The 17,538-nt window shown below is 56.1% G+C and overlaps 2 protein-coding genes across 2 annotated transcripts in view; one reads left to right on the top strand and one right to left on the bottom strand.

The window, feature by feature from the left end:
- The window catches only part of PTDSS2 (phosphatidylserine synthase 2), a 29,995-nt gene extending 29,185 nt beyond the window's left edge, over positions 1–810 (bottom strand). Inside the window, exon 1 of the mRNA XM_040066413.2 lies at positions 614–810. Coding sequence (XP_039922347.1) covers positions 614–810 — 197 coding nt within the window. The remainder of the gene's footprint in view (positions 1–613) is intronic.
- A 3,855-nt stretch (positions 811–4,665) lies between these two features.
- On the top strand, positions 4,666–17,334 carry ANO9 (anoctamin 9). The gene is made up of 24 exons (XM_058421059.1): positions 4,666–4,856; positions 8,454–8,513; positions 8,709–8,825; positions 9,028–9,164; positions 9,445–9,494; positions 9,745–9,803; positions 10,013–10,095; positions 10,803–10,937; positions 11,038–11,134; positions 11,422–11,482; positions 12,359–12,441; positions 12,691–12,795; positions 13,455–13,619; positions 13,699–13,735; positions 14,204–14,315; positions 14,483–14,540; positions 14,697–14,794; positions 14,937–15,103; positions 15,517–15,669; positions 15,891–16,038; positions 16,485–16,595; positions 16,691–16,784; positions 16,881–16,993; positions 17,331–17,334. Exons 1-24 carry the CDS (start codon positions 4,851–4,853, stop codon positions 17,332–17,334), a joined length of 2,253 nt encoding a protein of 750 aa, XP_058277042.1. The 5' UTR covers positions 4,666–4,850.
- The last annotated feature ends 204 nt before the right edge of the window (positions 17,335–17,538 follow it).

A 17,538-nucleotide genomic window follows, 5' to 3' on the forward strand; every position in this document is an offset into this window, starting at 1 on the left:
GACAAAGACACACAAAAATATACACAACACCTGCCCAGCGGGAGTAGGGCACGACAACTTCAGCTTTCTGCCATAATCAATGGGAAAAACACGGATGGAAGAAGCCTCCTCCAAGATTAAGGGAGAGGAGAGAAGGAGGTGGAGTCCATATAAACAATGCTGATGACTGGAATGAGGCAGGAATGCTTGCTCGAACACATTGGGCTCCCAAAATACCGGGAAACACCTCCAGAGCACCCACCAGGCAGGACAAGCCGTCGGGCTCAGCACTAAGGGTCCTGCTCCTGGAAAGGTAGGGACCAGGACTGGGAAAAGAGCTGCCACCGCCAAAAGCCAGCCCTGAATCCCCGTTACACTGCCAGGAAACAATTAGCGGTAGGAAAACACTTGCAGCCGATTCCAGCAGCGGTATCGGCGACAGAAGAGGCACGTGAAGAGCAGATAACGGGCAGCAGATAACTCTGGTATCCCATTCCTTGGGGCCCCCTCCATATCCCGTTCCTTAGGGGCCACCACAGCCCATTCCCCAGCGCCTCCACACCCCATTCCTTACAGCCCCCCCGGCCCACACGGAGCCCCGAGGCGGGTGGGGGCCATGCCCGGCGCCTCTCACCAGAAGAACGTGTTGGTGCCGTCGTCGTACACCTCGGACTCGGTGCTGCGGCGGGGCCCGGCGCCGTCCCGCTCGGCCCCGGGGGCGCCGCCGTTGGGCTGCGCGGGGGGCGGCGGCGGCGGCGGCTGCTGCTGCTGCTCCTCCAGCGCGGCCTTGCCCACGTTCCCGCCGTGCGCCCGCCGCTCGCCGCGCCTCATGGCGGCGGGGGAAGCGGCGGCGGGGCCGCACCGGGGGCGCGGAGGGGACACCCCGGGGGACGCGGGCCGGGGCCGGGGCCGCGGCGGGAGGGGCGGCCGGGGGCGCGCGGCGGGAGGCGTGACGCGGCGGGCGCGCGACCCCGCCTCGGCGCGTGCGCGGGGCGGCCGGCGCCGGGGAGGGAGAGGCCGGGAAGGGGCGTGTCCTCCCCCGTTGCCGTGGCAACCGCGTGGCCTCCGCGCGCGCGCCCCCCCCCTCCCGGGCCGCGTGACCGCCAGGCGGCGCCCTGAGGAGCAGCCGCCTCCCCTCAGGGTGGGGACCCCGAGCCCCTCAGGGCGAGCGGAGTGCGATAATTAAACAAATTGTCTTAATTCTGCGCGCTCCCACCGGGAGCGTGCAGGGAAGAGTGTTCTTTGCCAGGCTGCCGGACGGCTGTCGAGTACCCCGCGCTGGGTACCCCATCCCTGGTGCCGTGGCTGTCCCGATTCCCGCGTCTTTGTGCGATGAAATGCTAAATGTCTGCCAAATACGTTCGTTTTGCTGGCGACATGAAAATGTGTTTTGCTTGGCCAATGTTTTTGTTCCCACCCGGAGGGCCTGGCCAGGGCTGGGGGTGCCTGCAGGGTGCCCCCGTGCCCTTGGATTTGAAGAATTCTAAATTTCCTCAGCCCTTCCCAAATTACCTTGGTCAGGCTCCTTATCCGGAATGCGCCACGCTGATCCCGGATGGCCGGCAGAGAGCTCCGGCCTTCGGCAAAGATCTTGGCACGGCAGCAGGCTCCAGGAATACTGTGTGGAGGGGAGAAATTAATTTCTCTGCTCCTGTGGGAGCAGAGAAATTAAAGAGGGAAAGAAATTAGAGGAAATATTTACAGGATGGCAAACCATCTTTCCCTGCGTGTGTGCTGCGGGCCCTGGCTGTTGCTGCCCCATCCCTGGAAGTGTCCAGCGCCAGGCTGGACAAGGCTTGGAGCAACCTGGGAGAGTGGAAAGTGTCAGGCCCATGGCAGGGGGTGGCACTGCCGTGACGGGCTTTAATGTCCCTTCCAATCCCAACCACTCCAGGGTTCTCGGATTCTGCGGAATAACGGAGCTGGCCACAGGAGGGCAGGAGCGGGCTGGGCGAGGAGCGGGCAAACCCCAGCGAAACACGGTTCTAGGATGGATAAGGGACAATCTCTGTCTGCTGCACAATTCCCCCCATCCAGCCTAAAGCACGCTCCTGCACATCCCACGATGCTATATGAGAGCTGGAGGCAATCACCTTGTTCCAAAGAGATCACAGAATATCCCGAGTTGGAAGAGATCCATAAGGATCAGCCAGCCCGGCTCCTGCCCTGCACATGCATCCCAACAATCCGACTCTGCGCCTGAGAGCGTTGTCCAAACGCTCCTCGACCTCCAGCAGCCTTGGGGCCGAGACCTTTCCCTGGGGAGCCTGTTCCAGTGCCAACCACCCTCTGGGGGAAGAACCTTCTCCTAATATCCAGTCTAAGCCTTCCCTGTTTGGAATGAGCACACAGTGCTTTAATTACAAGCAGGGCTGCACCCCAAACCCCATCCTCTGCTCCAAAGTATTGACTGTAGCTCCAGGGATACCCACGGATCCAAACAGACCAGGATTTGGATGAAAACACCCCCGGCTTTACAGGAGAACAGAGACATCTGCTGCCATTTTAGTACCGTCCTGGATTAGTGCCTTTGCATCCTCGGAGGGGGAGCTCTCTGTCCAAAAGCATTGCTGCCAGGCAGCAGGTGGACAGGCAACCTGCATCCAGCCACTGTGGTTTCACACACAAAACCCTTCAGCCATCTCCTCTGGCGGGAATTACAAATCTCCACATCCAGCCAGGACTAACAGATCCAGGACTAACTCCTGGAGCTTCCCTGCCAGCGCTCAGTGCAGGTCAAATCGATGCCTAAGGAGGCTGGAGTCCAGTGTGTTCAGGTGTGTGACCAACCGAGCAGCCTCAGAGCTGATCACTGAACAATGTCCTCTGCTCACGCAGGGTTAGTGTGGTTCCCGCTCCAATTTCAGCTTTTCCTGATGCCATCCTCAGCCCCAGTCACCCAAAAGCAGCAAGTGCAGAAGGGGAGGGATGCACTGGAAGAGGGATGGCATCAACTTACTTGCCTGCCTTGCTGGAAATGCAGCTAAATCCTGCTCGGGCAAAACCTAATTCCTTCTAAAAAGGAGCAGCAGCAGCATGGTCTCCTCCAAGTGCCAGGAAAGATACCACAGGGGGTGGATATACCTCAGTCAAAGCCAACCTGCAGGCACAGACTTGCCTTCCCCACTGGCTGGTGACATTCATGGGCTTTGGGAACCGCTGCTGGCTGCATGACCACCCGGGCTGTCCAGAGAGCTGAGCCCTTCTCAGGAAGGAGAAGTGGGAGTGTGGGAGGAGTGTTCCTCCCACAGGTAACCCCATTTCCCTGCACATAGCATTGCTCCCATTGCAGAGGCCTTTGCCCTGCTGTCGGGTGGAAAGCACCTCCTGACAGGGCTTCACTCTCTCTGGGTAAACACACACACTTTCCCAGAGATAAAGCCTGTTCTCCGCCCCCAAGCCCGTGGATCACCCCTGGAAGGCTAAAGGTCTGCCCACACCTTGGTTTCACACACAGCAGGACATTGGGAAGACAACTCTTTTTTTTTTTTTTTCCTGACAAAATCCCCATGTCTGGTTTGGCATCTATTCAAGGCACTTGGCAAAGCCACAGGGTGATGGTGATGGTGGCTTAACTGGGAGCACCACTCTGAAAAGGCTGGCTGCCTTTCTTAGCAGGACACAGCTGGATTACCATCTCTAGGACTTGGTTTATTTTGCAGCGGCCCACAGGAATGCTGTTGGAGGGCACAAGGGGATCCACAGCAGTTATTGACCCCCCTGTTATTCCCAGGAAATGTTGTTCTTATTTGTAAGTGAAAGCAACAAACCCACCCCTATACCACCCCCTGAAAACAGGTGTAAGGCAAGATCTGGCTTACACATAACATTCTCACTCACTTTTTATAATGAGATTATTCCCTGTTCCAAGCCATAGGTCCAGACTGGAGTTGATTCTTTCCCTCTGCTCTGATCAGGTGAGACCCTACCTGAGCTTCTACATCCAGCTCCAGGGTCCCCAGCACAGAAAGGACATCAACCTGTTGGAGAGTCCAGAGGTGGGACACCAAGTTGATCAAAGGGATGCAGTAGCTCTGCCATCAGGAAAGGCTGAGAGGATTGGGATTGTTCAGCTTGGAGAAGAGAAGGCTGCAGGGTCACCTGATTGCCCCTTCCAATACCTGAAAGAAGCCTGCAAGGAAGCTGGCGAGGGGCTTTGGGCAAGGGCCTGGAGAGACAGCATAACGGGGAATGGCTTCCCACTGCCAGAAGGCAGGGTTAGATGGGATATTGGGAAGAAATTCTTCCCCGTGAGGGTGGGGAGGCCCTGGCACAGGCTGCCCAGAGCAGCTGCAAAAGTGTTCAAGGTCGGGTTGACAGCACTATTACACATGGGTGAAAACAGGACATGACTCCCACAGCTGTTTTACCAACCGGTGAGGCGTCAAGAGGAGATTTCTAGAGCTTTCCGGAGCTTCTGTTAACAGCTCCTTTTGGCCAGTTTATGGCACCTCTTGGGGATGTCACAGGCTACAGCACACGGCCCTGGCACCACGAGGGGCAGAGGGGAAAGCAGCGCCCTGGAGCTGGCAGGAGGAACTCGGCACTGTTACCTGCGCTGGGCGGTTCTGGGCTTGCCACTCCTCTGGGCGAGGGTGAAGGGCAGCTCCCTCGCCTCCTCTGGATATCTGCCCGCTGCCAGGCAGAGGCAGCTCCCTCCCAAGGTGGTTGTGAGTGCCACACGGAAGTCACGGCACCACTCGGCTCACATGAGACCTCTGAGACCTCGGGCGAAGGAGCTGGGGAAGGAAACCACAGCGTGAGAGAGCCCAGGAGCCTCCAGCCCATCCTGCCCACCAGCCCTCCCCTTAGGAATCTGCCCCGACGGGCTCTGGGAGAGAGGGGCACCGAGGAAGGCTCTTCGCTTCACCATGCAGGTAGGAACAGAAACTGCCCTGATATTCCCAGGATGCTGCTTTTCAGCACCTCTGAGCACCTGTGGCTTGGAAACACGGGATGCACTAACCTCCAACCTCTGCCGCTCATCTGCTTTCAGCCTTTAAGGTGCAAAATTCCTACCACAAGTGTGTGACAGGAAAAGCAGGATGTGTGGCCGGTCCCAGGGTGCAGTGGGGTCATTGCTGGCCCCACATGTTGGTCCCAGAGTTCAGAGCACAGATCAGAGAAGGATGATATGGATGGAGCTTATGTAAACCTAGGAATGAGGAATACCTGGAATACAGTAAGGGCAGAGGGAGAGCTGTGATCTTTTTCTTCTCTAACTTGGGAGAAGAGATGTGGCTTTTTTTCCTGGGAAAAGCCAGGCAAACTCTCCAAAGTCAGGGCAGGTAGTAAAGGTACAGCTCTGCCTGTCTAAGCAAAGGCTGTCCCACTTCTCAGGAAGCCATGGGTTAAGGTGGAAGTGCTCCAAGGGAAGCTGTGTAAGAAGCATCCCGGAGATAAGAGCAATTTGATCATCTCGGTGTGGGTGACAGGAACCACCCAACCCCACACCAATCCATGACTGGAAAGGAAAACAAGGATGCAAGATCCTATCCAGGTCCTTGTCCCGAGTTACTCACTCACGGGTGACTGCACACAGCCCAAGGGTGCCTGTGGCCGTTTCCCAGAAGGAACACTCAGAGCAGTGGAGTACCTGGCTGGGGACAAGGACCACTGATACACCTTGGAGGCATGGAAACACTTTTCAACGTGGAAATTCCTGCTTCCCATTGTGCTGGTCACTTTTATACCTTTGCACAGCGGCACCTCCACATCCTGTTCCAAACACAGGGCAGGGAGGAGTGAAACCAAAACTGTCCTTCCCGGGAGCAGAGTCAGAGCCCAGGGTTCATACAACCACTGTAGAGCCCAGGTGGCCTTACCTGCACCTGATCCCACTACCCAGTGAGGCCAGAGCAGGCACTGTCAGACAGCTTCCCTAATTCTGGAAAAAAACCCAATTAGTTGTGAGAGTAGCAGTGGTCCAAAGTCCCTGCCCACACATCCCTGCCTTCCCATCAGGAACTGCAGCAGCAGAAGGGGGATGACTTCAAACTGCCAGAGGGCAGGGTTAGACGGGATATTGGGAAGAAATCCTTCCCTGTGAGGGTGGTGAGGTCCCGACAGGGCTTGCCCAGGGAAGCTGTGGCTGTCCCATCCCTGGAAGTGTCCAAGGCCAGGGTGGATAGGTTTGGAGCAACCTGGGTCAATGGAAGGTGTCCATGCCCATGGCAGAAAGTGGAACTGGGCAGGTTTTAAGGTCCCTTCCACCCAAGACACTCCAGGATTCTGGGTTCCTATACACACCCCATATGGCCCCAAAAGCAAGCTGGGCATCCACATGGTAGCCTGAGCCCCAGCAGCCACTGGGATTCCATTTGTGAACCCATCTTGGTAACCTCTGAGCCTCTTTCCAAGGGAGTCGATGTGCTGGCTGGGATGCTCAGATGCCCAAGCAGGATCGTGGCTGCAGATGCTGGAGTTGGGAGCCACCTGGGAACAGAAGGTGTGATGCCAGCAGGTCCCTTCACCTCATCTTAAGCTTTACTGGGGACAGCAGCAGCAGGAAAAGTGTGCCAAGGTGGCATTAGGAATACCCCAAAATGTTCCCGTACCCAAAGGTGGCTTCCCTTCCACATCCATCCACAAGATCAGAGGTGGCACTGGGAGGCAAGTGCTGCAGGATGAGGCTGGTGCATATGGAGGCTGAGAGAAACCAGCCAGGCAGGAATGAGCCAACACGAGAGCAGAGTGTGCCAGGCCAGATCCATGCCAGCATCAGAACACTGGCAGTGGGCAGATCCCTGAGAGGCTCCCACTCCCTCCCCTGTGCCCAGAGAGGGGCTCAGACTGGGATACAGGGAACTGCTGCACCCAATCCTGCCCCCAAACCCGATTAGAGCAGATGACAACACCAGAACCCTCCCTCTGCCTCTTGCCATAAACTGGGGTTCCTTTTGTCCAAGACAAGTACTGGCTCCTGTTACAACAGCACCTCTGGGGAAGAGCATCCCTCCTCTCAAGCCTTCCCGCTTCTCCTTCTTGTCAGTCAGTCTCTCTTGTGCTTTGGCTGATCCACGTGAGTGAGCCTCTGGTAGAATATTTCAGCCCTTTCCTCATCCCAGCTTCTCTGCTCTCATGGCCTCATTCTCCAGTGAAAGCTCGGGATGCATATCTTACATCAGGGCACAGTTGCACCACCGTGGCTCTGCTGCCAAGATTACAGCTGGAGGAACTCGTCTGGCTGGCCGCTCTTTTAGGTCACAGTGTTCCTGGTGACACCGAGTGACAATATTCCCATCCCTAGCAGCTCCTTCCCGCCGCTGTGCTGCATCACCTTCCCTCGGGAACAGCAGCATAACTGTTTGTGGGGACACACCACAAGTTACATCAAAGGGTGGAAAAAAAAACCCCACAGGGGCAGCTGATGGCTTAAGCTGAGGAGAGCAGGGTTAGATGGGATACTGGGAAGAAATTCTTCCCTCTGGGGGTGCTGAGGCCCTGGCACAGAGTGCACAGGGAAGCTGTGGCTGCCCCATCCCTGGATGTGTCCAGGACCAGATTGGAGCAACTTGGTCTAGTGGAAGATGTCCCTGGGGGACTGGATGGGTGTGAAGGTCATTTCCAACACAAACCATTCCATGATGCTTGCTTTTCACTCCCCCACGTCTGTACCTTTGGATGTCTGAGTGTAATTACCTGTAACCAGGAAGGTGGGAGCTGCACAGCCGTTCTCTCCAGGGCCACTGAGCACAGGATGGGAACAGGGAAAAGCCAGAGTTCAAGCAGTGTTTGGACAACACTCTTAGGCACATGGATGGTTGGAGTGGTCCTGTGCAGGGCCAGGAGCTGGATTCGGTTATCCTTGTGAGTCCCTTCCAACCTGGGATATTCTATGATTGTATGATCAGCAGCTCATCCTCCCCTTTCTGTCTTTTGGTTGCAGCCTGAGGCATCCAACATGTTTTCCAAGGACTTTTCTCACCTTCTTTCCTGCAGGGTTGTGCCAGCCTCCAGTTGTCTGTGCTCTACTCTCCCTTTACCGGAATTTAAAACTACCTTCCCCACCCTCCCCAAAAAGCCAACAGTGCCCCATCTGACAGGAACAACTGACGAATGGAAAAGGCTGATTAAAGCCTGTAAAATCCACCGTAGCATGGAGAGAGAGGGTGAAAGGTGAACACCTCCCCAGTACAAATATTAGGGCATCGCGTGAAAGAGATGAGGGAGGTTTTTTCTCCTGGTGCAGATCCCTCACAGCTCCAGGGCACTGTTGGGCGTGATGAGTTCTAGGCAAGGCTGCACACCCTCCCAGGCCAGCGGTCCCTGCAGCATTCCTAAACACAAATCCCTGGCTGGCTTAGGAAGACCCAAATGCTCCTCAAGATCAGGAGCATGTGGGAGAAGGTTTCACACAAGCCTCCTCCTACCTTCCTCCCTGGGCATCTCTTTAAGGCTGCTGGAAGAGGAAAACACGGGATCTCCTGGGAAGCCTGCTGAAGCCTTCTCTTCCCTGGTTTTCTTTTCGACAGGATGAAATTCTGCTGACTCCCCGCAGGGAATCTCCTGTTGAGGACACGGACCCCTCCCCGGTAAGCTCTGCTCCTCCTGCATCTGCAGCAAGTCCAGCCCAGCTCAGAGAGGAGACCAATCCCAATTTCCCTTGCCCATTCCCAGTTCCCCTCTACACAGCCACAGTGAGGGTCCAAACCTCTGAGAGGCAGGAGCAGGGAAGGAGAGCTCTCAGCCTTCCATCCCTAATAATTCCCTGCTGGTTTTGTGGGCAGAATGAAGAGAAGTGGGATTTTGTCCTGGTGAGTGACATCCACGAAATGGGCAGTGAGAAGGAGATCAAGAGGAAGAAGTACCTGGATGAGCTGAGCAAGAAGGGCTTCACCATCAAGGTGAGGGGCTGCGGGAGGAGAAGACAGCAGATACTTGGCCTGGCTCGGGCTCCTGCATCCCAGGAAATGGGAGAGGCCTGAACCATCGAGCTGTTCACCACATCACTGCTCAACCAGTGGAGAAAGACCCCAGCCCTTCCAGCTCTGGCCCTTCCTTGCCCCGCTGGCTCTGTTTTAACAGCCCTTTTCTTCCCCTCACCAGAAAATTGAGGACACAAAGCTCTTTTATGGAGTCCGTGCCCCGCAGCACATCTTCTGGAGATACCAGTGTCTCCTGACGAATCCCAATAGCAGGCAGCAAAACTCCGGTGCCTACCAGGATGTCCCAGTGACCACCAGGTGGGTGCTGAGCTGATTGCCAGCCTCCTGCACTCACTGTTGTCCCCACCAGCATCCATTTTCCAGCTCAGTTCACAGCTGTGCCAGGCTTTTCATTTTCCACAGACCCTTCCTCCACCTCCCAGAAAAGCTGATGCCTTCTCACTGCCCGCATTTCTCCCTCCCTTGCTTCCCTGAATTTTAGTGCACACCCTCTCCCTTCTCTGCCCTGTTTTCCTAAGCCACACAACACAGGTCTGTATCCCAGAGCAGCCTTTAAGCAGAGTTTCTCCTTGTTCAGGATACGGGTTGTGCACTTCATCCTGCAGAACACTGTGACGTCCGACTTAGGTAAGGGAACGGGGATCCAGAGGTGATGCTCAGCCTGGATCTGCAGGAAGAATCCAGCCAAAGAATCCTAGGCACTGGCATCCCAGCTGCCTTGCCATCCTGGGGAGAATAGAAAAGGGGGGAGGTCAGACAAGTGGATTTGCTGCTGCACCCAGAGGCTGGGAGGTTTGGACTGCAGGAACCAGCAGTTCCTCTGCTCCATCTCCCCAGATCCCTAGGCCTAACCCTGTCCCTTCTGCTCTGCTCCCAGAGAAGCTGCGTGACCTGATGAAGCAGAAGGTGTTTGAGGCAGCCTTTCCCCTGCACAAGGTGAGGCCAAGCACACAGTGCCTGGGAGGAAAATCCAGGAGAGATGGAGGAGCAGGATGGGGTGGGGGGGACCTGTGGGTGACTGGAGCTGCACCAGGAGCTCGCGGGGTGAGAGGCACGGCAAAGCTCCCCGAAGCTGCCTTGGAGCTGGGCAGGGCATTAAGGGTGCCCTGATGTTCCTGCATCCAACCAACTTCTCTGCTCTCCAGAAAGAAGAGATAACGGAAATACTAAAGAAGAAGTGGGCTCGCTGGAGAGTTCTATTTAAGGAACAGCCAATTGAGGAGATCAGGTAACACAGGCACATGAGGCAGATCTTTCTAACCAAGAGGTCCCACCTGAAACCCAGAGCACTCAGTGCCCTTTGCCAGGCTCCTGCATTGTCTTAAAAATCATTAGTTTGAACCTGGCTCTTGTCACAAGCGCTGGGCTGCCTGTGCAGTTTCCAAAGCTCTTAGCCTGAGGGTTGTCCCTGTGGCTCCGAGCTCCATCTGCTAATCCTGCAGCAAGAAACAACCCCCGCATCTGTACAGACTTTAATGAACCTGTTTGGTCTTCAGCCCCATTCAGAAGGCAGGAGAGGTGGGAACGGAGCATCAGTGCTGCATAGCCAGCCCAAGGCTGACCTCAGGGCAGTAAAGGCAACATGGGGCTCCTACAACCACATGAAATCCCAGGAAAGAGCACAGCTCTTGTTTTTGAAAACTACCTCCGTGGGCAGGGGTGGGATGGCAAAAAAACCGTGTTACTTCATAAACCTGCCAGGGGGTGCTGATAGAGAGGGGAGATAGAGGTGCACCTCTGACAGCTGGCACCAAGTTAATTCCTCTGGGATACAGGTTTCCCAGTCCCTCAATCAGCAGGTCATTTCTTATCCATGACTCCATCCCGCTCCCCACACCATAAAAACTGAGATACTGCCACCATGGACATTTTCTAGTGACTCCCAAAATCTGTCCTCCTTTCTGGCTGCAACTCCCACCTCACCTTTCCTCCTAGGTGCTATTTTGGAGAGAAGGTGGCCTTGTACTTCGCCTGGCTGGGCTGGTACACCTACCTGCTGATTTTCGCTGCCCTGGCTGGGCTGGCAACTGTCGCAGCTGGAACTACTGTTTTCAGTTCCAGCCAGGTGAGGTAAGGCCTTTGGGAATGCCATATGGACATCCCATTCAGCTCTGCAGGTGGCTCTTGTGGCAGCCTTGTCCCCCTTGGTTTCTCTCCTCCTTTCTTCCAGCAAGGAGATCTGTGATGCCAACGACACCATCATGTGCCCGCTCTGCGACCAGAATTGCTCGTTCTGGGTCCTCTCCGACACCTGCACCTATGCCAAGGTAGGGAACCTCTCCCTTTCCAGAGCAGGCTCAAGAAAAAGGATAGGAAAACACTCCCAGTTCATGCTGCTCCCACACCACTAAAAAGAAACCCCACCAGATCACAGTCTCCATCACCATCATGGAATATTTTACCCGTAACAAGCCCCAGTGCTCGTCACCTTCCTGCATTTTGCCCTCCTGTAGCACCTTTATCTGTCTCGGGGGAGACGAGCATGGCAAGAGTCCGAGGTGCCACAGCCTCTGCACCTCAGTGCCCCATCACACTCTTCCTTCATCTCTTGCAGGTCACTCACATGATTGATAACGAGGCCACGGTTGTGTTTGCCATGTTCATGGCCATCTGGGGTAGGTGTCCATGCCTGCGTGCCCAGCACATGTGGGTGGGAGAGGAAGCAGAAGGTGGAAAATGGGACACCAACGTAGCTTCACCCTTTGGGAGGGTTTTATATCTCCTCTGCTTCCAGAGCCTTCAGCTCCCCTTCCAGATACAGCAAGAGACAAAACCATCCTGGTGATATCCTCCAGCTCCCCAAACATTCTTTACCTGAAGTTTGTCCTACCTGAAGCTTCTGCTCAGCATACCCTCCCCAAAGGCACCCAGCAATTTTCTAGCAGCTGCCTATAAATAGCCACAACCACCGGAAGGAAGAGCCTCCAGACTCCTCCTCCACCTTCCCAAATCACTGCACGGTCTCTTTATTTGCTGTGGGATGATGGGATCCCATCACTGCCTTAGTTACACACTCATTTCCATGGCCCTTTCCTTGACCAGCCACCTCAGGAGTGGGCCAGGTGTCCCACCTGTGAAGCCACAGCACACTCCTGAGTGTGTCCGTGGGCTGGGTCACATGGGGACACAATCAGGAGCGTCGACCCAATTAACATAAGGGGTGGCTGGAATTGGAGTTGGAGAGGTGTGTAGCCTCGCCAGGGTGCAGTGCAGGACACTCATTCCACCTGAAAAGTGACTTTTCCCAAATTCCCTACAGACACTACACCAGGCCAGTGAAAGCTCACCTGCACCATCCCCGTTCCCTCACTGCTGCCTGTCCAGGGCCCTTCCAGGGGCCAAGGTGCAGAGGGGTCTTCCTGTCCTTCATGGGCCAAGGGCAGTCCGGGCTGCTTTGCCATCAGGTTGCACGTGATGTGACTCTCTGGGAGACAGGAGTGGCTCTCAGAGCCATTCCTAAGTGTCACTGCACTTTCTCCTTCCCAATCCAGCCACTGTATTCCTGGAGCTGTGGAAGAGGGAGAGAGCCACTGTGGCCACCAGCTGGGACCTGTACGGGTGGGATGAGGAAGAGGTGAGGACATAATCTTTCCCGCTCAGTGCTTCTCTTTTTAGGGCAGGAGTCACCTTGACCTAGAAAAGACACATCAGAGGGGTCCCTTGCCCAGACTGAACTCAATCAGGCTGGGCCATGCTCTTGTGGGTTGGGTGCTCAACCCCATCCTTCTCCACCACTGCTAATCCCATATGTCCACTGACACAAGGGGCACAAAGCACTGCTGGGTCCTTTCTTTCCCTTTTTTTTTTTTTTTTTTTTTTACAGGAGGAGCTGGCTCTGCAGCTGATCAATAATTCGCAGCATGACCCCCGGCTGTACCAGCACTCCTACTTCCGCAGCACCATCGTCCTCGTCTTGGCTGTGCTGATGGTACGCGCCAGGCGACAACGGGAACATTTCGTTTAAGGGCACGTGGACCAAAGAAGCAAAGGCACAGAGCAGGCTTTTAGGGCAGTTCCATGCCCATCACAAGGATCCTGGGGCTTCCTCGTGATCACACCTCGCTGTGCTGATGGCAGGGGCTGAAGACTCTGCTCTTGCAGGGAGGATCAAGGCAGGGACACAGAGGGCAGGAAGAGGCAGATCCCAATGCACTTGTCCCCACTGTGGGTCAGTGGAGACTGGTTCAGGTGGAGGCACAGAATCCTGGAATCAGAATGTTAGGGGCTGGAAGGGACCTTATCTAGTCCCAAGACCCCTGCCATGGCCAGGGACCCCTCCCACTACCCCAGGTTGCTCAAGGCCTTGTCCCTCCCGGCCTTGAACATTGCCAGGGTCGGGGCATTTGCAACATCCCTGAGGAGCCTGTTCCAGAATTTCCTCCTAACATCCAGCCTAAATTTCCCCTTTCAGTTTGTACCCATTCCTCCTTGTCCTGTCGCTACACCCACCTCGCAAATTTGTCAGCCTCCACCGAAGGGCGCTGGTTTGCCTTTGAGGCCACATCCAGGGCCCTTCTGAGGGCACCATCAGGTGCGATGGAGCAAGCGCCCTCGGTGGCTCCTCACACCTCCTCTCCCTCTCCATAGATCATGGTGCTGATCGGCATCGCCCACGCACTCGTCATCTACCGGGCAGTGGCCATGGCGCTGTTCACGCAGAGCGAAGTGAACCTGCTGAGCAAGCACGCCGACACCATCGCCGTGATGACAGGGGCCGTGCTGCACTACATCACCATCGTCATCATGACCAAGGTGAGGAGCCACACGGGGCGCCTGGAGAGATTTCTCCATGGCCACCGCCCCCTGCTCATCGTATCCCTCTGTCCTGCAGGTCAACTGGCACGTGGCCCTCTTCCTCTGCAACCTGGGTAAGGGAAATGGGGTATGTCCCACCTGCAGCATCCTTTTGTCCCTGAGCACAGCCAGCCTCCCATCCCCTTCCCTCCCTCCACCAGCACAAGGCAGCTCCAGAGAGGCCAGCAGCCCCCCAGCACACACTCACCTGTGGCCCACATGCTGTCCCACAGACAGCTTTGCAGGGACAGTCACCCTACAGGGCTGAGACTTGGCACGAGCAGGAAGCCACCCCAGCTCCAGGAGAGGTCACAACATGGGTTTTCTCCCAGCTCTAAGGCTCCTTCTCCCCCAGCTCATGGCTCTGAGGGACCTCCCTGCTTGGCTGAGCTCACCTCCATCAGACAGCTCAGGTGGAGGGCAGGGAAGGCTTCACAAGGGGCAGAGACACCCTTTGGACCTTCAGAGCTGTGGGGGCACCCATGGGGAGCAGAGCAAGGTCCCACTGCTCTGTGACCAAGCCCCATTGCTCCCGTTCCTAGAGAAACCACGGACCTTATCCCAAGGGGAGAACAACTTCACCGTGAAGATCTTCATCTTCCAGTTCTTCACAAACTTCTCCTCGCTCATCTACATCGCCTTCTTCCTGGGACGGTGAGTGGACAACACAGGGCAGCCAGGGTTTGGGATGGATGTTCCCGACTCTCCCCAGGGTGTATGGACAGCTCAGCCCCTCTGCCCTCCCCACCAGGCACAGGGACCCCATTTGGGACTCAGGAGGGCCATGACCCCATGGGTATCACTGTTGCTTCCTTGCTCAGGATCAACGGCCACCCAGGGCACTACGTGCGCATCGCTGGCCACTGGAGGCTGGAGGAGGTGAGGCACCCACTCTCTGACCCCACAAACAACAATTTTTCCTTTCCCTACTGCCTTTGGGAAGCTCAGCTTTCTCCCACAGCACCTGCCGAAGGGTCCCTCGAGCCCACCCACCCTGCTTGCAGGGCACAACCCCTGTCTTGTTGTCCCCTGCAGTGTCACCCCAGCGGCTGCATCACCGACCTCTTCATCCAGATGGCTGTCATCATGCTGCTCAAGCAGACCATTAGCAACATCATGGAGTATCTTGTCCCGTAAGCTTCTCACACTGACACTGTCCAGAGAGGAACCCTGGTCTTTTTCCTTTTCCCCTTCCTCCGGTGATGTGCTGGCAGCCGCCACCCAGCCCTGCTGTCCTCTGCAGGCAGCCACACAAATCCCTCTCTCCCACTGCAGCTGGGTATCCCGCCAGCTACGGAAGAAGAAAAAGCCTTCCAAGAAGAGAAGTGTGATATTAGGAGAGGAGGAGGAGGAAGAGGACCCCTGCAAAAAGCAATGGCTGAAAAACTATGAACTCAACGAGGTCGATGTCTTCAGCTTGTTCAATGAGTACTTGGAGATAGGTACGTGGGGCAGATCCATGTGCACTCTTTGGCTGGGGAGCGATGGATGCTAAGAAGTCCATGCACAGGCAAGGAACCACAGCTCCCACCCAGCGCCGCTCTGAGAGCCCTGGGACACAAAGACCATTCCCAAAACAGAGAGCAGGCAACCGTGCTAGCCTCTGGCCCTGCCTCGGACTTTTCTCTCCTTCCAGGGCCACAGCTGTCACCTCAGGATGTGCCTGTGCCTGGCTGGCTCAACTATCCCCACAGATCCCACTCTCTGACAGTCCTGTGAGAGCTGGGCATCCCCAAGACGTGGCTATCTCCCCCTTCCACCCCTGAAAACCCCTCTGACCCAAGCCACAAAGCAGGACAAACCCAGGCAGAGGGGAATGTCTTCACAGCAGCACCCGGCTTTTCCCCCTTCACAGTGATCCAGTACAGCTTCACCACCATCTTCGTGGCAGCCTTTCCCCTGGCCCCGCTGCTGGCCCTCATCAACAATGTCATCGAGATCCACATGGATGCCATCAAGATGATGCGGCTGCGCCGGCGCATGGTGCCCAGGAAGGCCAAGGACATCGGTGAGAGGGGTCCTGAGGCTGAGCCCCTGAGCACCCCATGGCCGTGGGACAGCACAGGGACAGCCGTAGTCAGAGAAGGACAAGCTGCTTCAGACTCTGCCAGAGGCTGAAGGGCAGCTGGGAGGCACCTGCCTTGACCTGGCCATGCTAAAGCTGTCCCTGAGCTGGAATGGGGGCAGTGAGCTGGCAGAGGGACCTCACCGGCTGCTCCTCTCCCACAGGGATCTGGCTGCAGGTCCTAGAGGCCATCGGCACCCTGGCTGTCATTGGGAACGGGCTGGTGATCGCCATCACCTCCGACTTCATCCCTGTGCAGGTCTACAAGTACATGTACAGCCCCTGCACGAGGGAGAACCACACTGACATGGAGTGAGTTCAGTTCCGAGACATCTCCGGCCCGCAGCATCCCCACGGTCCTGTCCTCACAGCCATGTCCCCTCCTGCCTCAGTGCCACCACTGCAGGAGCACGAGACAGCTGAGCTGTCCCCCAAAGTGAGGTGGGGGGGAAAGGGAAGCAGGGGAACATTCCCACATGGCATCATCACATCTTCCCTGTGGGTGGGTAAACTGACTGGAAAGGGCAATGTGTAACATTGGAAAGCTACGGGATTCCCGGGATGCGGACGCATGCTCTCTCCTGCCCTGTTTCTCCAAGCCTTGGCTGACTCACCCAGTTCACTCAAACTGGACAGAAGCCTCTGAGCCCTCCATTCCCACCAGGCTTTGTGAAAGCGGGCAGTGAGAGCCCCAGGTGGGTTCTGCTTCCCCAGAACAGGAGAGTACAACCCATGCTCAACCCGGTCCTTCCCCACAGCTGCTCCACCGGCTACATCAACAACAGCCTCTCCGTATTCCACATCCAGGACTTCGAGCCCCACACCAAGGTGCTGCCAGAATTTAATGGGGTCCAGATCAAGGAGTGCAGGTAAGAGCAGCCCCGCTGCCACCCCCTGCCCATCACCGTGACATCCAGGCCAGAATGGAATGGCCTGGGCTGGCACCGACGGAGCTGTGCTGCAGGTACCGGGATTACCGGAATGCTGACGACTACACCTACACCATCCAGTTCTGGCACATCTTCGCAGCCCGGCTCGCCTTCCTCATCCTCTTCGAGGTGAGCACCCAGGGGGGCAGGAGAGTGCTGGGAAAGGGGTTGGACCCGTGCCTTGTGCCTGGGCTGGGAGCCCCTGACTGCCTGTGCTTCCCACAGCACGTGGCTCTGTGCGTGAAGCTGATCGCCGCCTGGTACATCCCCGATGTCCCCCAGAAGGTCAAGAATCAAATTCTGAAGGAAAAACACAACAATCTCCGTAATGAACTCAGGTGGGTGATGCCCTGGAAGGTGCCAGGGGTTGGCCAGGTTTCAGGATCCATCTGCTCTGGAGCCCCTTTTCCTTAAAAAACCAAAACAAAACAAACAAACAAAACAAAACAAACAAAAAACCCCACTCCAAGTTAAAACAGGAGGTGATTTTGCCCAGGGAAGGACTTTGCCCAGGTTTTCCATCTAAACTTTGTTTAAAGAGAAAGAATTAAGTGGGAAACAGAACCACTGCAGTTGCTCCATACTGACTAAGCCGTGCTCTGGGAAGGGCTCATCCTGACACCCCCTCCATAGCCACCCTGTCCCAGCTGCCACCCTTAATCCCAATGGGAGCAGATAGCGGGGTTCAGGAAACACCTGCTGTGGTTTGACACTGGCCAAACTCCTGGCACCCACAAAAGCCACTTACTCACCCCTGCCACAGCTGGACAGAGGAGAGAAAAAATTAACAAAGGGTTCATTGAGTTGAGATAAGGACCTGGAGAAAACACTCCAAGGGCAAAACAGGCTCAGCTTAGAAGTACAAAGTGAATTTATTACTAAC

Source organism: Hirundo rustica, chromosome 6 (genome assembly GCF_015227805.2).
Source record: "Hirundo rustica isolate bHirRus1 chromosome 6, bHirRus1.pri.v3, whole genome shotgun sequence".
In the NCBI taxonomy this organism is placed as follows: Eukaryota; Metazoa; Chordata; class Aves; order Passeriformes; family Hirundinidae; genus Hirundo; species Hirundo rustica.